The 24,629-nt window shown below is 40.4% G+C and overlaps 1 protein-coding gene across 3 annotated transcripts in view; it reads left to right on the top strand.

The window, feature by feature from the left end:
* Nucleotides 1-24,629, top strand: part of MICU2 (mitochondrial calcium uptake 2) — a 132,525-nt gene that overhangs the window by 47,141 nt on the left and 60,755 nt on the right. Inside the window, exons 1-3 of one of the 3 annotated variants that reach the window (XM_042866713.1) lie at nt 9,776-9,815; nt 10,150-10,184; nt 24,413-24,560. In XM_042866713.1, coding sequence (XP_042722647.1) covers nt 9,791-9,815; nt 10,150-10,184; nt 24,413-24,560 — 208 coding nt within the window. In that variant the 5' untranslated portion in view covers nt 9,776-9,790. Of the gene's footprint in view, nt 1-9,769; nt 9,816-10,149; nt 10,185-24,412; nt 24,561-24,629 lie in introns of those variants that run through there. The other 2 variants (XM_042866714.1, XM_042866711.1) reach the window with 2 other exon arrangements.

Raw genomic sequence — 24,629 nt, 5'->3', positions numbered from 1 at the left:
ATAGAATAAGCTTTTATGGTGCTGATTAGGCTGTGCTGTTACCTGACATATGCTGTTTTCTTTTCCTACTGCCTTTTCAGGCTGTTTTCTTCCCCAAAATACTTCTCACTAGCTGTTTTTGGACTAACAAGTTAAATATCTGATTCACTATGAACATAGCTAGTGTCTTAAAATAACATTACCTGGGAATTGGATATATTCTTTCTCTTATTTAAAAAATAATAATTATAAGTAGTGACTCGAGATACAGTTCTATGAATTTCAGGTTTGTTTTCCTCACCAGCCGAAGAAGGCTGGAGGAATAGCTGTTGAATCTCTGTTGTTTTCAGCATCTGCAATTGGAAATGGAAGTGAAGGCACTTCTATGTGCTCTGTTTGAAAACACACACATTAAAAAATTAATAATAATAAAAAAAAAATAGTTAGTTGAATTTGCAAGATTACAAAATACTATGCAGATAAAGTGTTTTGTATGCAGAAAGTTGAGGAAAAACTTTAGAAAAGTTAAGCTAGATCCCTTAGTTTCCTGAGTAGGAAGATGTGTAAAGAATGAGTATAGCACAGGGCCTGGGTGTTCTGAAGGGTTGTTCAGATAATGTGTAATTTGAAACCCTTGCGTTTGTATTCTCAGAGAAATCCAGACGTAATCAGAACTTCTAATACAATGAGTTTTGTTATATGTATTAGAGAAAAGGAGTAAGAGCCCTTAAAAGTGCTTTGAAGTTTTGCTTGCACGCAGCATAGCACCATAATAGCCATCAGGTGTAATCTGGACAAAAGGGACTTTGATCTTCTTGTCTTGCTGGAGCGGGCCACGTTTTGAGGCAAGATTCCAGCAAACAGATGCACAGATTGGGGATTAGCTTCAGATTTACCTTCAGTTCGTGCTTTCTTACTTCGTTTTGTGCCTTCTAATCGTGTTGCTCGTTTTGGTACTGAAGATTTAACTCTTTGCTAAAATAACATTCATGCTTTTCTGCCTTTTTTGCACAGCAATTTAGTAACAAAATTGTTTTTAGAGAAGCATAATGCATCAGTGGTGATGTAGCAGAGTCTCTTCAGAGTAGAAATGTTGCTGCAGCTGCCTGACCCACTGTTTATCTCCTAAGTGCTGTATTCAGAACTCAGGAAACTGATATTCACATTCTCAGCAGTCATGCTTGTGATTGAATCTGTCACAAACTGACTGTTGTTATTCTTCTGCGGAGTGAATTTTCCTTTTCCAGTGTGTGAGAAACATTTGCTTTCCTTTTTTTCTGCCTTAAAATATTTGAGTAATGAGCTGCCAGCTGTCGTACGTTATGTACTCTCCTACATCAAGAGTTCCCAGAATTCGTACCAAGAGAAATTCAGATGCTGGTGGCCTCAGGAGGAGCTTCTGGTTTTGTCCTGCCTTTCAAACTCAAGTGCTGTGCTTACCTGGATCAGCTGATGACTGGTAGCTGCTCACATGCACAAGGCTCAATCTGTGCACTTCACATTGTCCCACAGCAGCTTGTGCTGCTCAGGTTGGGCCCTTCAGTGCCTTCAGATAAAGTTATTTGAAATAAAATATGAAAGCTGTATTATTGTTGCTTGTTTAATGTGTTAAAATAGTTGAGCATTGGCTACATTCTAAATAGCAAAAGATGGGATACGGCACCATTGCTGTATGTTCTACTCAGGAGTAAAAGCACCTATTTATCATGCAGAAACACTGACACATTCATGTCTATCTCCTATGACCATGAAGAAAGTCTCTAAATATAAGCATAAGCACCTTATCTTTCATTTTCTAGATTTTCTGAAACCATAAATCCGCAGGAATGGTTGCTCTCTTTTAGCCATTTAAATGAAGTGCTGGATGCTGAAAACATGAGTGTGGGTGATAACTATGTGGCTGCTGATCAAAGCAGCTACAAAGGGAGCGAGCCCTCTAATGACCCAGGTGATTTTTATTAAAAAGTCCCCAGGAGCCCTAGGCTTAATCATACAAGATAATTGTACTTTGAACACATGTAAACTCACCCCGTGTTGTCCATTCTGACAACACAACAGATGTGCCCAGTGGCTTGTGAAAGAGGTGAGCAAAGGACCCAACTTGATGATCCAGGAGGTCCTTTCCAGTCCTACTTTTTTTGTGTTTCTATCTCGTGTTAAATTTTTCTCGTTTTTCTCCACTTGATAGAAGTGCCCCAAAGGTAAGACTTTTTTTTCCTCTAACCACGTTCCTTTGGTTCCTTGTGAGTTTTTGTTTTTTTAAGGCAGAGGTGTACTTGCTACTCATTATGTAAAGGAGATTCTCTCCATTATAATGTTTTAGTGGTCTGTGGAAAAGAAGTTAAATACGTCAAACATGTCAACCTGAGTTCTCTGCCTTTGGAGAAAGGCATAAACTTCTGCATTATGTACATTTCATCAGGTTTTAAAATCTGAAAATGCTTCGTCATTATCAAAGATGAGCTGAAAAGGAAATAGGCTGTTTTTTGGTAACCATTGTGGTGCATTGTAATGCATGTTTGGCAATGAAAACATACTTCTGTACCTTGAAGAAATTGTGTAGGAGGGTTGGTAGAGAACAATGTCTCTACCATGAGACATTTCAAAGCCAGCACTTCTGCTTTCAACACCATCCTATGTGAAGCAGCTTATTCCTTACCAAATAAGCTGGAATTATATCTTTTCTGGTGGTAGGATAGATGTAACAGCAGAATGTTGTCGCTGCTTTCACAGATAGCATGGGAGCACTCTCACTAACTAGACCAGAAGCATCCCTGAACTCAACCATACGTGAAGCTCAGAATCCATACAGCTCATCCATACTTCAGAAACAACAGTGTGGGGCAGCTTGTGTCCCCCCAGCTCCCGTGGCTACTGCCAGTGCTGAGACAAGGCTCTGTCCTGCTGAATGTCCAATAGCTGTCTGTCTGTCTATCCGTAGCCCCAATTCCATCCATTGCCCAGGTTCCTGGGCTGGTAATACTACCATGTGCAGTGGTTCTGTGTGCAGGGCCAGCTGCAGCTGTGTCAAACTGCTGATGCCGTCAAGCTGGTAGGCAGTCGTCTTTATATTCTATGGGAGAGCATTTTTACAAAGCTACAATGGCTCACATTAACTCTTCCAGTTACAAAGTCAGAAATGAAATGCATTCACCCGGCACACTGCTTGGAGCTACAGCTGATGGCAGTGGTGGAGCTTTATTTCCTCTGTGCTCCAGGAAAATAGGGTAAAATAATGAAAATTAAGACCATTTTTTAGCCTGCCCCAGTATTTCTATCAACTCCTTTTTTGAATTGCTTGCACATAAGTCATTTTAGAAGTGACACTAATGTAACACTTCAGTGCCCCAATAAGGGAAACATCTTTGCAGCTGAGGGAATGAAAAAGAGACCTTGGCCAGGAGATGTTAGAGAAGGTGGCTGGATTCTTTATTTGAGTATAACATATGCTAGATGGTTTGTAATAGAACGCTGAGCTGTTGATTCATGTTTTACTTCATTAAATAAAATAAAATACCTTGAAATTTGAAAAAAAAAAAAAAAAAAGTAGGAGAAAACTGCTTCATCAAATACTAAATTGGCAAGAATTGTGGTTGGGTGACTCAGAGTCTGTAGCCTTAATGAATTTCTGGCAGAAGCTGTAAGGATAATTAAAGAAAAACATCCTAAAAACATTTTTGTCAGGATGTATCAGCACAGATTGCTATTTCAAATTTCTAGAAACAAAATGCAGAGTTTGTTTAATTTGAGATTAGTATTCCAGACTGATAGCTGAAGAGTGGCTGATGCTTCAGCTTTGAAGAAAAGGGACATTATAAAGCAACACTGGAGGTTTTAAGCTACTCATTGGCAGACTTGCCTGATGAGTCAGAAGGTGACAGAGCTTTGTTTAACTGAGTGTTTTAGCTCCATGCACTTTGAAATGGAAGTGCTGATACTGCTTTGTTCTAATGCAGAGCAGAGTCCTGCATTAAGCTTCCAGAGTTTAGAAAAGGATGAGAAAGGCAGTTCAGGGCTTTCCTTTAGGCAGGAGCACATGCACTGACAGACCAGGCTGTATGGTCACTGGTAACTTATCTGTCCCTGTATGCAGGCACTGAGGTAGCCAGCGTTTGTTGTTGTTGTTTGTTGTTGTTTGGTGGGATGAGCAGACTTACAACATTACATCAATAGTGTAACTAGGAAGGAAAACTGAAATCGTATAAATGTTATTAAAAATTGTTTTACACAACACAATGTTGCTATTTAAAATTGATACATTAGTAGTTTTCTAGCAATTAAGATTTAGAAGCAAATGTTTTGTGTATGTTAAATAGGTAGAGTTTGTGGATGTTTGATGAAACTGGTTCACAACTCATCCTTAAGGGTTCACGAAAAGAAAGGCATGAATATGTCACAGATCCCAGACAGAGCAGTGCTGACTGAGGCTGGATATTAAGCACCAGGTAAGTGTGATTTGAAGTGGCAGGATTACTTTGGGGAAAATGAGCAGGGTTTTGTGGCGGGTTTTCTCACGGCAGCTGTATGAAGCTGCTCAGAAGTGTGGAGTGCTAGAACTAGTCCCAGCAGAGATGGATTATTGGAAAAATGCGAGTGAGGTGGGCAAAGCTGCCTGATAGATTGCAAAACCATATGATAAATTATACTGATCACATGCATATGGCTCCCATATAAGTAATATATATGTATATTTGTGCACAGAGCTTTATTCCTCCCCCCAGCCCCCATACTTCTTTTTTTTTTTTTTTTTTTTTTTTTTTTTTTGGTAGTAAAATTTAGAGCAGTGAATTAGGAACGATACAATCAGATATAAAAGGATTTAGAGCTGTTTAGGTGACTTGGCCAACAGCTGGCAAATGTGGTTCGCTGTGGAAAAATGTGAAATAATTAGTCTGGGAGCAAGAAACCAAGGAAACACAGCGTGTGCAGAAATGGAACAATCATTCAGCACACTGACTAGGAGAAGGATTTGAAGGTTATTGTGGAAAAATCATTGAAACCATGAGGCTTGTGCACAGCTGCAAGAAGTGAGTTACTAGGTTGTATCAGAGGGATAAAACACAAAATAGGAGGCTATACAGTTACAGGAGCGTTAGGCTCCATCTGGCACAGTGTGCGTAGTGTTGGTCGCCATGCTGTACAAGGCAGATTGTCTGGGAAAGGGGGCAAAACTTGGAACAAAGATAAATATTTTGCGTGTTAAGGTTATGGAAGGTGATATAGGGAAGGTGATATTGTCCTTTCTCTGTATGAGATCAAAAATGGGAATAATCTTAAAAGCGGAGCAACAGAGTAGAAATGAACAGCTTAGAACTCCACAGAGTGAAGCATCTGGAGCACATTATTTCAGGAAGACTGTTGGTATACAGAATGTACATATGTTCTGTGGACTTGGTAAAGAGAATTAAAGAGTGGCAGTGATAAGACTGTGGTTGAGACAGGCATGTCTTTCCGTCCTCTCTTACAATGACTTCGGATGACCAGGGTATTCAGAGTGATTGTGGCATTTAAAGGGGATACAGAGATGTGAGACTACTATTTCTATCTATGAATTATGCTTCTACATCTACCAGAACTGTATTTAAATACATTGGGGAGCACCTGAATTTTTTGTGCTGCGTATTAAGAATAATTTGCTCATTCTGCCCAAGCGTTTTTATGTTTCAAAGCCCTGCAACCAGAAGCTAAGGCTGACTGCTTAGTGCCTCTGTGATGCAGCGTCAGGATAGTGATGCACAGTGAGCCAAAGGTGTGGAGATTTGTTCCAGACTCTAGAATCCAGCGCATCTGCTGCTTTGTCAAGTTGTGTTCTTCCATTAGAAAATCCAGGAGCAAAAAACCCATGGATATTAAAGAATATGGCATACGGAGTATAAGTAAGTGGTAAAATCCTAGCTAAGATGAGAAAATATTCTAAAGCAATTGAACTATTTCATGTAAGATAACTTTTTTAAAGATTCAGCACTTGGTTCAGTGAAGACTTAGCTCTCTCTTGATGCTTACATGCAGCAGTAAAGCAGCATGTGAATAATTCAAGGGATAACTCCATACACTTTAGTTCTGTAGAAGAAATTCTGAGTTTAACTTAGCTGTCTGTATCACTGGATCTACAACAAACCCAGAGGGTGATTGGGTTGTCGTTGGAGAAAGGAGCTTGTCCAACATGGTGTAAATCATTAGCTCTCCTGGGAACCTAGCCCATTTTGATACCCAGCTTTATGAATTTTGGAGCTGTTGCCCTGTTTTCACCTGTCTGTAGTGGCAAGGAACATTCTCCCACAATTCTCTATGTTCCATATGCTGGGTTATTTCTCTTGGAAAACTTTTGTGGAGGTACACAACAGAACTCCACACTGAATGTTTAATGTTGCAGTTCTTCTCTTCAGGCAGTTAGTCTTGAAACCAAGATATAGAGCCTCCAATGCTAATGTCAGAATTTCATATACATTATATATAGATTATCAAGGGAGTAGAAGAGCTTAGAAGGGGAGTTACAGAACCCAGGAGCTCTGTAGACAGCAAAATGAAGCCAGTGTGCATGGCTACTGTGCTTCCTCTTTTAAGGGGTGAAGCACTGGCACAGGTTGCTCAGAGAGGTTGTGGATGCCCCCTGCCTGGAAGCATTCAAGGCCAGGCTGGATGGGACTTCGAGCAGCCTGATCTAAATGGAGGTGTCCCTGCCTAAAGCAGGGGGGTGGAAATAGATGATCTTAAAGGTCCCTTCCAATACAAACCGTTCTGTGATTCTGTGATTAACTCCTGCATGATAATACAGTGCAAGTGTCAGCTGGCATTCAGCCAGCCACGTGCATGCCTTCAAAGAGATTTCACGGGGTCAGGAGCTGCTTCATCTCTGCGTAGAGCCGTGCTGCGCTGTGCCACTCACACAGATGGAGGGCACAGGCATTGCAAGGTGGCTCATTGTTTTCTTCAGGAATATCCCAAAGATATTGCTTTTCTGCACTTAATGCTGACAAAGATTTCATATGTATCATGAAAAAAAGTTCTTTGTGCGGCTGTCATCTGTATCATAAGGTGTTGATCTTGCAGGAAAAACCTCAATTTGACTCTTAGGTAGAGTGTTTTGTTTTCCAGTGCTCATCCTCTGTACTGTCAAAAATCTACTTCTAGTCATCTGCCCAGGAACTGCCAGCAGATGGATTTGTTTGTAGGGAAAACTTTGTGCTACATATTAAGACAGTGGTGGCAACCAGATCGTGTTTACAGGAGCTTCATTCTGGAACTTAGGATAAGGTCAATAAAAACCAAATTCCAATTTTGTTGTTTCCACTCATCCTTTGAACTATCAGCTTTTTGTAAAGGATCTCTTAATGCAGGTGTAATCCTTTTAAAGCAGGTCTTTATAGACTCTGTGACTTGCCAGAAGCCATGTAAAAGCAGTGCTACCTTTTCTTAATCATTCAGTGTCAGCAGCAGTGTGTGTGATGGGAGGCACACGGAGCATGGGCTGGGAGTGAACCATCTGCAAGTGCTTCTGCAGGAGGCTCCACAAAGAGCAAACTGACTTAATGGAGCTAAAAGCTGGAAACTTAAACAATAAATTCAAGCAAAAAAGGAGATGGAGCAATGAGACCGATGCACAGATCTCCTCTGCCTCCCTTGTCCTCCCAAATGAGCCCTTGTTTTCAGCCAGATGTTTTTCAGGGCCTTGCAATACATTAGTGCAATGGTAGAGATACACAGTGCTCTATTCATCTGTATTTAATGCCCTTAGATACCTTACTGAGCAACCTGGTCCTTACATCGCCTTGGAGTCGATGAAAAGAAGTGATCTGCTGTGGATCTCTACCATTTGGATACCAAAATGGATTCTGTTATTGCTGTGACTGTAGAACCACCAGCCCCCAATTACTGTATCACTTCATGAATGACTCTAAACCAAAGATGCCTTTTAACATATTAATCTTTAATATTTAAATACAAGAAAACCTGCTTTTCAACTGCATTGCTTTTGACCCACTTCTGAAAATAAGGTCACTTCACATTGTTTCCAAGAGCTCAAGAAGAGTAGCACATTAGATACAGATCTGAAAAGCTTCAGATGCTACCTTAAGAACAGTTCTGCAATCATTAAAATGCTCCAATTGGATCTGTGAGATCAACGAAGTGTGAGAAAGTAGATCAGTTTTGAGTACGACCACGTATCGTTTAGTTGGAAATGTGCAGCTGCAGTTTTGAAGAAAACAAAATATATAGCAAGCACAATGCTTTTATTCAGCTCAAAGTTAAAGCATTTTTTTCCAGCTATCAATTTACAGCTTAAGATAATGGATTTTGGCAGTGTGCAGAGCTGTTAAGTAATGTTTATTAAAATGGATAAGAGAGGACTTAAGAGGTGGTCTGTAAAAGGGAATTTTTAAAGGACTGGTTAGTGGGATAAAGAAATGGCATTTTCTCCTAGAATTGAAGTTTTATATCCCTGGACAGATCATTAATGAAAAAGATTGTGGTGATATCATCTTATTATTTAATAGTTTGTGAAATGATATGGAAACTGTACCTACAGAGGCTTTTTTTTTTTTTTTACCTCTACTATGAGGCTGAAAAACTTATGTGTGTTAAATGTCTGTCCTGGAGAGAGAAATAATCAGCTGCATTTAAGTTTCCCTTAGTCACAGCGCTAGCTTATAATTTGAATTAAAGTGAACATTCCCAGGGTCTATTATTCATTGTGCAGCTCTACACAATAGGCAATAGTTGTGTGAAACTCTGTGCCAAAAGTCATTAAAGTCGCTAGAAGTTTGCATGGACTCAAGGAGATGTTGGGTAAGTGCCAGAAGGTGATATAACTGAGGGCTGTGAAATGAAAAGAAACTACATCCAGCTCAGGATGTCCCAGAGCTCAAAATAGATTTAATACTGAAGGAATATTTTTATTCCTTTCTAAGTATTTGCTTATGGCCAGTGCAAACGTGCTGTTGGGGCTGAAGCACAGCATCGTGCTCGTTCAGATGCTCTGACCCTGTAGCCCCAACCCATGGAGATGAAATGGACCTCAGCTCTGAGCTCATGCTGTCAGTCCTTCATCCTTCTGGTATCATCTCTGCCCATGTTCAGGCATATATCTAAATGTTTTTAAAATACTTTTGAGACAGAGTTAGAGGTATGAGCTAAGTCTTACTGGGTAGATGTGCATTTATTTGCTTTTTTTAATGGAAGTGCTTTTCAAACCCGTGCATCTGCTGGCAGGTCACAAAGCTGAAATATCCGAACTGGCAAGGGCTGGGACAAAGTGTGCCATGGCACTTCTCCTGCAGTGAGAAGGACACCAGTATAACTACTTCAGATGAGTATTCTTTAATAAGCTTTAATGTCATATGTATGCTCCAAACATTTCCCCATTAAGTAAAAATGAAATATTACTGAGTTTACAAACTGACTTTTATTTGGGCTGGCTGTTTTCGCTGTTTGTCATGACCAATAAAAATACTAACGCGTAATGACAGTGTTGTGTTGATGTGGCACTGTGCCTGTTTGCACTAAGGAGCACCCTGAGGCCCTCTTCTCCCCTGCAGATGTTCCCTGAAGGTCCCCAGCCCAAAAGCAAATGGTAGCAAGGAGAGCTGGAGCTTGGCTGAGCACGTGCACGATGCAATGGAGACCTCAGCAATCTGCATTTCTCTTTCACTGCCGTTCAAATTGAATAGAGCTTTTTGCTAAGCTCATTAATACCAACCTTGTAATTGGTTTCTCCTCATTTCACTACTGACTTCAGAGCTCTTTTATTAATTTTTTGTTCCCCAAACCATTTTCAAGTTTGGCAGTTGCAGAGGAAATAGCATCTCTATTCATGGCAGAAGTGAGCTCTTCCACAGGTAATAAGCAGGAGTCAGATAGGTGGGAGTGGGGTGAGCAGGACACAACTGAATACATTTGTCTCTTTTTCCTTGTGTTGCAAGTTACATACTGATTGCATTGTTGCATTTTAGTGTTTTATGAAAGGAGTGGTTTTAATACTTCAGATGCTATAGATAAATTGATAATATCCCTATTTTTTAAATCAAGCAAATTCTAAGTTTTTATGATTATGTTCTTTATGGTGGTCCAACCAGCCTATTCATTGCTCTTAACCTGTTCTCAGCCCTTTCTCTGAGCGTCATCCTGAAATTAAATGGCAAATAGTGAATTAGCACATGAACTTTCCCACAGAGGTGGTGAATGTCCCATCGCTGGAGACACTCAAGGTCAGTCTGGATGGGGCTCTGAGCACCTGATGGAGCTGGATATGTCCCTGTTCATGGCAGGGGATTTGGACCAGATGGCCTTTAATGGTCCCTTCCAGCTCAAATGATTCTAAGATGATTCTGTGATGATGGAATTGATTCTGGAGATATTCTGGAGATATTCAAGACTCGCCTGGACACCTACTTGTGTAGGGAACCTGCTTTGGCAGGGGGGTTGGTCTCGGTGATCTCTAGAGGTCCCTTCCAACCCCTACAATTCTGTGATTCTGTGATTCTCACAGAAAAATTATTCTGGAGAATTTCAGCAGTGCCTTAAATTAGAAAATGTGGTTAGTGTGGTGAAGTCTTCATTGTTTGTGTGAGTTATTTCTAAAGCCACTTTTATAAAGCTTGAACAAATCAGTGAAAGATGAAATCTGTTCTCTTGATGTATGTTGAAGTAAGCATCAGTACAGCTCCAGGATGAGTCTATTTTCCACGGCTGATCATCGGCTAGAAATCCAGTCTTCAATTTGTGCTTGAAAACTGTAATGCTGGATGGTGAATATTCTGAAGCGGAGGAGGGAAAGACTAACTTGCATTATTTTTAGTCAGCACTGTAAACATTTACAAACAGGCCGTCTGTCTTCAAAAAATGTGGGCATGCTGGAGGTCTCCAAATTTCTGAGAGGTTGTTTGAAAAAAGGTTGGACAAATACAGCATTAATTTGACTTAATCTCTGCAATCTGGTTTTTATGCAGTTTTTCCTTCTTGAATTAAATGATGTGTTCAAACTATTTCACAAACAAAGCCTGAGATAGCGATAACCTTAACAATTCTGAAGAGGAGGAGAAGGCAGAATTGCATCAGATTGGGTTCTGGACCTCCCAAAGACAAGAAGTGTTTGTAAAAACAGCCCAGGTTGCTTCCAAGAAGGTGACTGCTGTGGTAAATGAACCAAAGAGGTCTTGAAGAAGAAAACCAGCAGATGCTGGTTGACCTCTGCAGTGCACTACTACTGCAGAAAGCACTTCAAGGTGCAGCCAGGATGGCTGAAAACAACTTTACCTCTTCTACAGGAAATGTCACACAGAAGCAGATGACTCAGTGGCTACAGAGCTCGGGTTTTTTTGTGTGTTTTTTGATGTTTAAGGGTTTCTTTGTTTTCTTGGTAGATTGGGGTGCTGTAGAGGAGAAAGTAACACTTTGCTGTGACCTCGCTGATGCGCTAATGGTGCAGCAGTGATGGGCTTTGAAGGGAGGATTAAGTAATGCACACCCGAGCTTTCATCATGGAAGGGAAGTTCAAATCGGAGGTTGGAATTTATAAACAGTAGTAAAAAATGATGGGTTCACAGCTCTGTGGTAATCAGGAATGCAGCAGGTTTGCACTGTGTTATGGCGCCGGTAGAAGTAGGAATTTGTTACGTTATAGTATTTCATCCTGAATTTATTTCAACTTTCAGGATAACCGTGATTGAAACTACTCAGTGGAAGATGGATCTCACATTTCTCTAATGTAAATCTAGTATCGTGAGCAGCCATGTCCTTGATGGCCAGTTCTGAGACAGTGAGACATCCTGTCTTTGCAAATGAAATGTATCTATAAATGTAAAGAATTCAGTCAATGCAGGATTTTGTTACCTCCTTTCGGTGCCCTTAACGTTGTCACCTGTTCTGGTTTTTTTATGCAGGATTTTTTTCTCTAGAAGCTGCCAGAATCTGACTGTAAAAGTTCTGGCCTAACAGCAATCTGCTGAGCTCCTTCTTATCAGCTTGGAGTATGGTGCATTCTGTATTCTTCTCAGGACTTGAAATACTGCACAAATTTTTGGAAATCCTTTGAGACAGTAATGCTTGCTTAATTGATAATAAATATGTCAACTTGAATGAACAGAATTAGAGATTTCTGAGTACATCACTACATCACTGTTTTGAGTCTTTTTACTTAGAACACTGAGAAAATAGAAGATAGTGTTGATGAAAATTGTTAATTAAAGAGAGGCAATGGCGGAACTGTGGGTTTCTCCAGTGCCTCTCTGTCGCCATGCTTTCTGTGTGCTATCTCTGTGTCAGATAAAATGTTTTAGAAGAAAAATTCTGCATAGGTAGAAAGTTTAAAAAAATAAGCGAGACTAGAAAAAATAAGTGCAGTCCTTGCAAAATACAGTGTGTTTTGAGCCATGCGAGTTTTACACATGGCATTGTCACGAGTTCATTCACTCCTCCAGAAAACAAATGATTTGTTTAGAAGTGAAGTCAGCAGCTTTATGGAGAAATAAATATAACTTTACAACTTAATTACAGTATAAACATTTCTTGTGGCCAAAGTGCCTTTGTTGTTATGGCTGTATTAATCTTGGAGGACACGCGGATGTTGGTTTTGGGTCCCTCCTGGGACCTGCTGGGTCCCCCAAGCACAAGGCTGACCCATGTGGCATGGTGATGGCCATTCGTCATGGATGTGGCCAAACCTCTACTGAAAAGTGGAAAGAAAGGGAGAAAGAAAAGAAAGCTCTGAAGGAATTCTCTTTTTCTCTGCACATTGTTATTCTCTAATTAATTTACCACAATGGAAGTTTTATCTAACACTGTTAGTTTGCTGTACGCAAAAGAAAAGAGTTTCACACTTCACAGATGCTGTTTAATGCTTCAAGAGGTTTGCTAAGTCTTTTCTATGGCAACCTAGTGCGTTAGCTCCCCAGCAGTAATATGCCACCTTTTTAAGTACCGGACTCTCTGAGAACTGAGGAATCATCGTCATACAGCATAGGTAAAAAAGGGGGTTAAAAAATGCAAGACTTCTTTTTATAGAGTGCATAGTGACAGATTCAGTTAAGTATTTATTCAGTTTTCATTTTGATTGCTTATGCAGAAGAACCCAGAGCATACCTTGCTTTGTGTGTTTTCTTAATTCACATACTTCTTTTTTGCCATTTGCACATCTGTCTTGGAAAATGTCATTATAAAATGGCTGGAGAAAAGCCTGGATTCCCCCTTCCCCCAAGGAAATTTTCAAGCTTTTGAGGGAGCATTAATGTAATTAGCATTCTCATGGTCACATTATCACAGAAGGAAATTCTGACTCGTTCCCAGCACTGTATTCCTGTGTTTCCTATATGTAGGATTCCCAAATATGCATTCTTAGGGGAATCATGTTTTTGGAATATTGGCAATTAGTTGGGCTTTTCTTTATTTTAGACAGTGCTTTATGCATTTTTTTTATCTCACAGTATGTATAGTAAGAGTTCCTGCAGTTGCATTCCCTTCCCTATTTTGTTTTTCATTCAAAAAAAAAAAAAAAAAAACCTACTTCAAAAATTTAATTCCTTGACTGCTAGATGTTTTTTAAGCCTCTTTACTGTGCCCAGACATCACAGCAATGCACGAGTGGTATCTGTGTTGGCATGATGTGCAGGAACTTGTGGTACTGTTAGTGCATATGTGGAATAACAGGAGCCTCCAAGCTCCAACCTGCAAATCCTGTGGCTGAGGAGCTCTGTCTCTCTATGAGGAACAAACCTATTGCTTTTGTCTCAGAGTTGAGCACCAGCTCACAGAGCTTTCTTACAGGATTCACTGTGTTTTTGAACTGAATTTTCTTTAGATTTAAACCATCAAAAAGGGATACCCTGAAATTTGATTAGATTCATAAAGAACAAGAAGTCCTTTAAAAATATTTGCAGGTTTACTAAATAGAAATGCTCATTTACAGAGATTAAAAAATTTCTAGCTTAAATGATGCTTGCTTAACATTGTCATCTTTTTGTTGTTGTTGTTGTTGTTTATTATTATTATTGAGAGCATGATCTGAGCTTTTTTAAGCCTTATGTAAGCATCCTGGTTCGAGATGCATTTAATCTTCTATGTGGAAACCTGTCTCTTGTCCAGGAAGGTAAAATCACAGGATATTTCTGCTTTGTGTGGACCCAGTGCTGGGATGGACATCCCCTGGCAGAGTGAATCCAGAGCACTCAGGTTAAGAATTGGCTGGTTCCAGTCTCTGTCTTTCAGTGAATAATGACATCTGGCAGGCAGCATGCTGTGGTGAGACTGTTCTCCATGTGGTTTTCTGGAAGGCACTGCTTTCTCAGCCACTGTTTAAAACATTTGTGAGGTGCAAACATGTGAACAATAGTGCTTACAAAAAGATTATTATTCTGGAAAGTGTTTTGGAAATAGGCAAACTGCAGTTGTTTCTGATGACAGGGAGGCAGTCCGTGCCCAGTGTTTCTCCAGGAGTGCACACACTGGCCTCAACACACCATGGCAGCGTGCTGCCTTTATGCATACATAGACGTGTGCGTATTTAATTATGAACGTATTTAACATATATATTTAACAGCCATTAAATGTTAACACAATACATTCATTTAGTTACAATACTATCTTATTATTATTCATATAGTTACAATAGTATCTTATAAGATATACTATCTTATTAATTTAACCTTTTTTTTTAACTGAAATACTGGACTATTCTGCTTGCATACTGCTGTGTCAGATCTAATTCCCTTATCCTCAGCTTTTCATCCCTTTAGTTGTCTTTTGAACCTATACTGCTTATTTCTCCTATTGGAAAGTCTCCTCTTTTTCTCATCTTCTCCCAGTCTTGCTTTTGGGGATGCTCTCTCTTCCATCACTCCACCATTCATTCCATGAGCAGTTTGATTTCTCTTGTAAGCTCCTACTTATTTGCAGCGTTTCCAGGATTCATAAGTTTCCCAGTTCAGAACAAAAAATTTGTCTATCAACGATCTACTCTTAAAGTCATTAACCATTTTTTCCTGTATGTACAGTTGTTACAGAATCAAGCGCTATGACAGCAAAAAGCTCTGAAAGTTATAAAGTATTATGTAAAAATATATCACCTTGCAGTTGTCATGAATTGGACCACAACTGTACCCACAATTTGGGAATAGTAATTCAGATCAGAGTTACATAGTCCCGAAATGAAGGACATGCAGTTAAGCTGATGTTAAACTGTGATGTAATAAATGGATTCTCTCTTAACACAGTTCAGAACAGATCAGATAGAGCTACTTTCTTCCTTTCCAAACACAGGGAAAAGCAATCCGAAAGGGGCATGTGTTTTTTTCTACAGTGCAAACACACATATAAGGCAAACTTGTATCGACTTGAGAAACCTTAAAAATCTGTATGCCCAGCATAAGCAGACAGTTCTGCATGTCCCCTGGTGCTCTGTGCAAACAGGCTGCCCAGGGAGGTGGTGCAGTCACCGTCCCTCGAGGTGTTCAGAAAATGTGGAGACGTGGCACTGAGGGCTGTGGTTAGTGGGCATGATGGGGATGGGTTGATGGTTGCATTAAATGATCTTAGTGGTCTTTTCCAACCTTTCTGATTCTGTGATTCTACAATTCTGTGATTAAGTCCTTGTAGACTGGCATGCTCAGCAGCATCCCAGCCACAGAGGTAGAACTGGTAAGTAGCGCAGTGCGACAACTTGCAAGTTGAGGTGTAAATATATGATTTGTTAAATGTGTTGTTTCTCTGTGTTTTTAAAGCTTGTGGACCTTATCTGCCTTTGTTATGTTCTGATGGTGGAAATGTGTTAGTTTCTGACTTCTTTTGAAGTTTGCTTAAAAAATGAGCTCTGCCAGAAATGAGAGTTCTAGAAATGAATTGTGAAATGTAAAAATCTTTCAAACTGAGGCTGTTTTCTGTATTATCCTTATATCCAGTTTTATTCTGCATTTGGAACATTTCTAGTAACAGAAGAATACCTGCTGTGTGTACACCAGCTTGGTGTAAATGTAAAGAGTGGGAGAGAAATATTAAAGCAAAAATGTCAAGGTTTTAGGTGCAAACAGACTGTTCACTTGCTCCTTCAAACTTAGCTGCCCTTAGCCAGCATGGCACAGAATTGTCAGGGCAGCTATCTGAAAGAAAGAAGGAGAATGGTACCTGTTATTGCCAAGAAAGAGATGCAGCTACTTTTAGAATACTTTTATTGAGCAATGCTGCTCCATCCTCATGTACAAGTTGCACTAGCCAGTTCTTTTAGCCTGTCTCTGTCTCATGAGTGATTCCTGAGAATTCAGAGGTCTCAGTATTATTAGAGTTTCACTTTGCTAAACAGTCATACTTAGAGATTTTTTCAAACACCTATCATAGACTTATAGAATATCCCAAGTTGGAAAGGACCCATAAGGATCACTGAGTCCAAGCTCCACAAGGGACCACCCAAAAATTAGACCTTATGTCTGAGAGCGTTGTCCAGACACTTCTAGAATGCTGGCAGCCTGGGGCTGTAATCACTGCTTTGGGGCTGTAATCACTGCTCTGGGCAGCCTGTTCTGGTACACAACCATGGCTCAGTGAAGAATTTGCATAAGCTAAAGCATATCAGTGATACTGACAGTGGGGTTGAGTTCACCCTCAGCAAGTTTGCTGATGACACCAATCTGTGGGGTGCAGTTGACACACCAGAGGAACAGGATGCCATCCCAAGGGACCTACACAGGCTTGAGCATTTGGCCCAGGTGAACCTCATGAGGTTCAACAAATCCAAGTGCAAGGTCTTGCACCTGGGTTGAAGCAACCCTCACTACCAATACAAGCTGGGGGATTAAAGAGTTGAGCGCAGACCTGGTGGTACTGGTAGATGGGAAGCTGGACATGAGTAGCAATGTGCCCTCACAGCCAACTGTAGAAAGCCAACTGTATCCTGGGCTGCATCCAAAGCAGTGTGGCCAGCAGGGTAAGGGAGTGATCCTGCCCCTCTGCTCTGCACTGGTGCTCTGCCCTGATGCGTCCAGATGTGGAGTCCTCAGTACAGGAGACACATGGAGCTGTTGGAGCACACCCAGAGGAGGGCCACAAAAATGATCCATGGAATGGAACATCTCTCCTAAAAGGGCGGGCTGAGAGAGCTGGGGCTGTTCTGCCTGGAGAAGAGAAAGCTGCGAGGTAACCTGACAGAGGCCTTTCAGTATCAAAAGGGGAGCTGCGGGAAAGAAGGGGACAGACTTCAGCAGGGTTTGTGGTGAAAGAACTAGGAGAAATGGTTTTAAGCTACTCTTCAAGAGAGTATATTTCGTTTGGATATAAGGAAAAAGTCTTTTACAGTGAGGGTGATGAGGCATTAGACCAAGTTGCCCTTGTGGTTGAAGCCCTGCCCTTGAAGACTTTTAAGGTGAAGCTGGATCACGCCCTGGGCAACCTGATTGAGCTGTGGATGTCCATGTTGATTGCAGGGGAGATGGACTAGATGACCTTTAAAGTTCCCTTCCAACTCAGGATTCAAGGTTTCTATGAACTTGGATGTCACTGTGATCGTTCTTCTGGGCTATGATCAGACCATCCTTCTCCAAAGCATAGATTCTGTATGCTCCAAATAAGTGCTTGTTTTCTCTTCTTCCCTGGTTTATTTTATGTCCAGATTTCTTCTAATAGGTAAAAAAAAATGGAATGTTGAAAAAACTGATATAGATTAAATCATTTCATAAGACCATTTTGCTTTTCTTTCATCTTTGCCTCAATGTTGTTTTTGGTAACTAGTGCATTTGGTTGAGATTCTGCATAGTAAGTGGCTCACATGCTATATTGTGAAAGCACAGGGTTGTGGTTTTTTTGAATATATACATACAAGCTTTCTTCAATATTGAAGTCCTGAGCTTTCTGTAAGTCACGTATTTGCATCAAATGGATGTCTTGTCAAGACACTTTTTTTTTTCTAAATCATTGCATCATATGAAACTTTTAAACTTTGAGCTCCAGGCTTTATCCTCTGCATTCATCATGCATGCTAGGTATGCTAACACGTGCTGCAGGGTCTGAGGTTAAGTTACATTTTCTGTTATTTTGATCATTTCAAATTGGATTGAGTTGAAATCGATATACAGTAATGACTCAAGTTAACTGCAAAGTTACAGAAATTTGATACTGAGTTGCTAAATCCATTTGTAGATCTATTATGAATTAATGGAAACAAACCTAAGGCTGCCAGAGAGCCTGCTGGCACCAAATGGATTTTAATTACATCCTACACACTGGTTTGCTTATCCCTACAGCAGACAAAATGAGTGATGAGTGGCACAAATTATCTCTTCCAGGTTGATCCTCTTTTCAGATGAGAAGAAAAAATGTTTTGTAACTTTTGTTTCCCTCTATGGAAAGGAAATGTGGAAGAGGTTGTGCAGGTGGCAGAGGAGAGAAGGTAAAAGGATACAGTGGCAAAATAAAAAAGTTATGTGGAAGGGAGTATGGAAAGGAGTTCAGAAAGGAAAGGAACTGGATAACGTAGTGTATTACATATACAGAAAAAAAATTAGAATGAGAAAAAATATATTTGCAAATTGTTTTAAATTTTAAGAAGGGATATGCATATAAGCTTATTTTAAGTCATTTCTAGTCATACTCAGCTGCAAATATTTGAGGTGATACACCTTTTGGATGGATGCCGAATTTGCTTAGCAGCATTACCAAAATCACATTGGTAAGAGTAATCAAGGTTTTATTCATGTAATCCTTAATGTTTATTAAATGTATTATTTAGAAAGAAAAAAAAATGAACAATGATTTAACTTTATATAAGGTTTTCACTCAACTGAAGCATGTTATGTGTCATACCAAGAAAGATCAAAGCCAAAAACTGAGCACCACGCATAGCCTGCTAATTTAAGAGACTGATGCACAAATTCATTACACAAATTTGAAAATTAATGTTAAGAAATAACGGTACTGCTCTTAGGCATTACTCAGCACAGGAAGCCAAGCAGGCCACGGTGTTCAATAATGCCCACAGACGCCAGCAGCTGACCACCATCCCTGCTGCAGAGGAGAACGCTTGCATTCTTGTAGAGTCCTTTTCAGATCATTCAATTCTAATTTAGCATCCGCTATCCTAGCTTTGCCATTTACATTCTCAGATTAACGCTGGGGGTTTGACATAAAACCACAAAGGGAACTGAATTCCAAGTTAAAGCTGAAACTTCGATCCTAATGCTTTTGGCTGTGCTTCAGTGCTGCGGAGCATGTGGTGCATGGGAACACCCACGGCTGGGTGCCCTTGCTGTATCTGCACACAATAGGCCAAGTTAAGGATGGAATTTCAGCCTGAGCCTTAACATTAATGCAGCATAGTTTTTCTGTTGGTTAATTTCTTCTTACACAGCACTGTTAAAGACAAAAATAAGCCTAAGTCAATCACAAAGTCATTTTCAATTATGCTTACAAGAGTCTTTTGCAAATAATGACAACAGATTATTCTCACCCATTGCATCGGAGAAAATGTGCTTTTTGGTATCCTCACTGCCTTGAGTTTGCCCTGTTGGAAACCGCTGAGGTGCTTGATTACAGATACTTTAATATCTGAAGTCCAATTTTAAATGCATAATTGATTCCCACTGTATGCCTATCTTTGCTTGAAACTCCGTTTGTAGACTGGAATTAAAGAGAACATTGCTTTTTGCCACGTACATGCATTTTTTATTAGCAAAATGAATGCTTTGTCAGTGTTTTAGAAATGTCAGCAATGTCAAATCGTTTTTATCTGAAGGACTCATTGAATGACTCAGGAAAAAGTACCTGGAAATTTTTCAGGACTTAATTGAAGTGGGAAGGATACAGAATTGTTGAGAGAGAACTCACTCCCCTCTGCATGTTTTAAGTGAGTGCTTCAAAAGAACATCCATCTTAAAATTAAGTGATTGAATCAGCCTTTTCTTCAAAACATAATTTAAATTCAGTCTTTGATCAGATATTTGGAATATTGATTAGAACAGTAACACAGCCTTGTGAGAAGAGAAGGATGCTTCTAAACTTTTTATTAAAAAAACTCAAAACTTTCTAGTACTTCCCACGTATTTTCATCTTTTGCATCTTGCACATCAAGCATCTTTACTTGCAAATATGGAAGAGACACAGTGGTGAAGAGAAAAATGTGGATGGAGGGATATTTACAGCTTTACAAGAGCGTGTAAGCTGCTGTTTCAAACTTGACTATATTTTGCATTTAGCCACATGACGTGTCTTGTACCTGCTTTGCAAAACCTGTGCCTCCTGCTTTCTGACAGTTCACTTTCACTAGGGACTCGGGGCTGTCTGAAGCCAGACTTTAAGGAATAGTGTGATGGCTGGTAGTCCAGAAACAGCTGACACCGTGTGGTGGAAAGAAGCTGTGTAGTTAAAGCAGAGTTTCGCAATTAAGCTCCTAAACACCTTCTGAAATGACTTTTTTTGTTTGGAGAATAATCATAGTAAAAAGCCAGTTATGCTCATACAGTTCATTTAGGTTATGAGGGTTTTGTACCTCTGCACTGCACTCCGTGGCCTGCAGTTGGAAGTACTTCTGCCTCAGCTGCCGTGCCAGGCATGGGCTGGCTGCAGTGTTCCATCTTCTGTGTGGGTTCACAGAATCATAGAGCATCCCGAGTTGGAAGGGACCCACAGGAGTCATTAAGTCCAACCCCGGCTCCACACAGGACCACCCAAGGCAAACCCTTGGGTGAGAGCGCTTCCAAACGCTCCCTGAGCTGCAGCACTGGGGCCGTGCCCACAGCCCTGGGCAGCTGTTCCATGCCCACCGCCCTCTGGCGCAGCCCCTTTCCCTCACCCCCAGCCGCCCTCCCCTGACGCAGCTCCATGCCGTTCCCTGTCGATGTCACAGAGCAGAGCTCAGCGCTGCCCTCTGCTCCCTGTGAGGAGCTGCGGCCACCATCAGGCCTCCCCTCAGCCTGCTCTGCTCTGGGCTGAGCACACCAGGAGCCTCAGCTGCTCCTTACTTCTCCTGACCCTTCACATCTTTGTTGCCCTCTTTTGGAGTCTCTCTAGTAGTTTTATGTCCTGAAATGAAATAAGCTAGCTTGGAGCAGAAGCAGCAGCTATGTGTGGTGTCAAGTCGAATCCACTGCAGCCCTCACAACCGTCTGCACTGTCCTGAGACCCAAGATGATTCCCTGTATGTGTCAGCTATTTGCAACCCACATAGCTGAGCACGGGTCATGGACTTGACAGAACTGGAGTGTTTGTTAGATCCCTTAATCAGCTGGATGCTTTTGGAAGAGATCAAAGAAGTCATTTTGTTAACCAGAGATCCACTGTGAGAAGCCCTCTGTACCCACACAAGCACTAAGTGTTAACAATGGAGAGGAAATTAAAGTCGTACTGTTTCAGCACAGTGGAATTGTAGCAGAAGTAATAAATGCACGTACTGATGTGCATTGGCATTTACATGTGGTTGGTTTCATTGAAATTGCTGGATTTAATGCAGTAGTATTTATGTGTCTCTATTCTTGAAATGAAATTTTGTTGTTGAAAATGTCTGATTACATTTAAAAAGAAAAAAAGAAGCAAACATAATTTTGATCCTAAAATAATTCTAAAATAAAAGTAACAGTGATGTTTGCTTTTTAATCTAACAGCAATGATAACTGCAGATTTTAAAGGCGTTTATTTTGTCAGCTTCCTCATGTTTCACATAATCCATCTTTCATTATAAAAATAAAAGCAATTTTAAAAAAGCAACCTTGAGCAGATTGCCACAAGGTAACATTTACTTTTTAGAACTAAGGGGAGTTTAACATCATTCTGCTCTTTGTTTCACCACTGCATCTATTGCAGTGAATTTATCTGCCTGTTCTGCTGTTTGATTAGTTAAGCCCACTTATTCAGTACTGGATAGGAGGCAGTTTAAAGGGCAAACATCCAGCTGCATTCAGTTGAATTAAAATTATATTGAATGTATTTGTCAAACTATAAGTTATATGGCTTACACCTGAGAAGTCATCACTTTCCTGATGTCGTTACAGTATAATTGTGAACTTCATGTTTCTGATGCCAACTATAGCAAGCTGAAGTTCTTAATTGGTATTAAACAAATTTGAATAGTATTAGTATTGTGACAGATAGTCAGGCAAAGTTTTACGTCATCATGATGTTCTGTTTGTGTATATGGCCACTGATGTTGCTGCCTTCACCCTGGACATAAACTTCTACATATTCCTTACACACATTCAGGCTGAGATCTGTAACATTCCTCCACCAGTCTTTTCCTCTAAGCTTCCATGTTCACACTGTTTGCCCAGGTTTTCCTTCTCATGCAATAAAATCATGCTAGCGTGGTTAGAGAGAAGGAAGGTCAACTTTTTTTTGTGGCAGTCTGTCTCTCCCTTCATCTTCTGAACTTTCTATACAGACAGTGAAAACAAATGATTGTAACTGCACTCCAGAACTCCTGTCCTCTCTGCTCATAAAGGCAGCGTGCATTAACCTAGTACATGTCTATAAGTCCCTGAAGGCAGAGTGCAAAGAGGATGGAGCTGGGCTCTGCTGAGTGGTAACCAGTGCCAAGACAGGAGGCGGTGGGCACAAACTGGTACACAGGAGGTTTGCCATTTACATCGTCTGAATCGTTTTATTCTGTGTTTGTGCAGAAAAATTGTTCCTCATTCCATCATTTCAGGTAAAGGACAGCTGTGAAGCAATTTTCCACTTTTAAATTTCCCACAGGGCAAAAATTGCTGATTTTATTTTGAAAAGATGATGATTTTTGTAAGAATCCTGCATGTTAATAACCTACAACTATGAACTATTCATTTGATATCTGCAGTATGTGTTGGATCTTGTTAACAAGGTGATTATGGAATCATTTGTCTCCCAAAGTTTTAACAGGAACAAACCAAAAGTAGTCAGTACATTAGATACACTTTTTAAATATTTTTCTTGGATGTGCAGATCTGAATCACAGAGTAGCAACAATGCAGTCAGTGTGTGTTGTAGACCATCACGAGGTAATACATAAAGCAGTGATATCGATACAAAATATTCACATTGAAAGCAAACAAAACTTTGGCTTAAGATAGGTAGAAGCATTCCTCATTCACTTTGCGTATTAGATTTTGACTGGATTTTGTGAACTTTTTTTTTGTTGTTTTACTTCTTTTTCTTTCCTAATTGTTCCCTCCCCACATCTTTGTGAAAAGTCTGGGCTGTAGGAAAGCTACCTCACTAAAACTGACTGTAAGAGGTGATTGTGTTGTTCTGTGAAACATTAGAAATATGTGCTTCATGGTAATACAGAGGTGAAAGGGGTAGGGTTAAATGACAGGTTGCAGCATTATGTTTAGAACTGTAACTAAGTATGAATGTGATAACAATTGCATCTAGGATCTGGCTGTAGTTTTAGCACTAGTACCCATTGCCTTGAGATCCCCAGATCACATGGTGCAGTTAGGGAGCACAGTGGGTAAAGGAAAAGGAAGCCTGATGATGCAGAGTTGAAATACCCCATTCTCGGAAGGCTCATTGTCCACAAAACCATTTCTTCACCTGTCTTCCAGTGGAATGGGCACTGGCCACAGCTTGAGGTCCACACTTGTGCTTTAGGATTGCTTCACATCTAAAGCTTCAGTTGTTTCTCCCAGACCATCCTGAACCTTGCTATTTGCAGTCCTAACTTATAAGTATCTCTGTTTCACTATGTCTCCATCCTCTCTTTCTGCCCGTGAGTGCTGTTACTACTCTTCAGAAGTATTGCCAGCTTGTGTGAGTTCCATCGTGAGTTTCTCAATAGTTTGTTGGTGGTGGTTGGTTGTTTTTTTCTTTTTGAGGAGGGGTTGAAAGTTTTTTCTTTGCTTTGCTAATTGGATCTTTGGGTTTGGTGACACCATCTCTGACGTTATGGTTAATGTTTTCATTGCTTTTCCCTTTCTTCTAATTTCTCAACAAGATATGCCCATTCTGCATATGCACATGCATATTCCATTCTCATGCACCATAACGCCTTTGTTCCTCCATCTTAGGAGCTGTTCCACAGCTTAATACTCAACCTCAGGACTGAGTCCTGAACAGATGTGGTACACATTTAAACCTTTGGTGAACTGGTCATTAACCTGGCAAAATATCATTCACAGTCTGGTTAGTTTCATTTTTTGCTGAGTTAGTGAGCTGAATTTGGCCCCAGCAGTAGCAGGGCTGGCCAACATGGAGGTGCAGGACCATATGGCCAGGAGCAGGGGAGTGGGAAGCAAGGGCAGCCTTTGGTGACAGCAAGCCATTAATTTGGCTCAGCTGTGTTGTTAAAGCATGCTCTCAGCAAGGCCTGAAATACTGTGAATGTCATATAAGAACGTCGTACATTAGAACTGTGCTGCAAAAGCTTTAATCTCTTCTTGTGGATACCTACACAATACTGAGGTTAATCAAGATGAGGTATAGGGTTCTTTCTAATTACAGAGTTGATCTACAAATGCAGCTGTCTTTCTGCATGGATTTTTTTCTGTTTCAGAAGGAAGATGTTGCAAATGCAGAAATGGCTGAAAGACTGTCACTTCGGAAGAATCGCTTTATGCATTTTGCATCACTGGAGTATGAAGGAGAATATTACATGACACCACGAGATTTCTTGTTTTCAGTAATGTTTGATCAAGTGCAACGTAAGTTGTTTTCTCATCACTGTATTTGTGAGGGAAAAGGAACTTGGAAGTCCCCTTAAAAATGTAATG

The sequence above is a fragment of the Lagopus leucura genome, unplaced genomic scaffold (genome assembly GCF_019238085.1).
Source record: "Lagopus leucura isolate 7727_CA_CO unplaced genomic scaffold, USGS_WTPT01 Super-Scaffold_100001, whole genome shotgun sequence".
NCBI classification, from domain to species: Eukaryota; Metazoa; Chordata; class Aves; order Galliformes; family Phasianidae; genus Lagopus; species Lagopus leucura.
The sequence above is the reverse complement of the archived record's forward strand: the minus strand, read 5'-3'. Positions and strand labels throughout refer to the sequence as shown.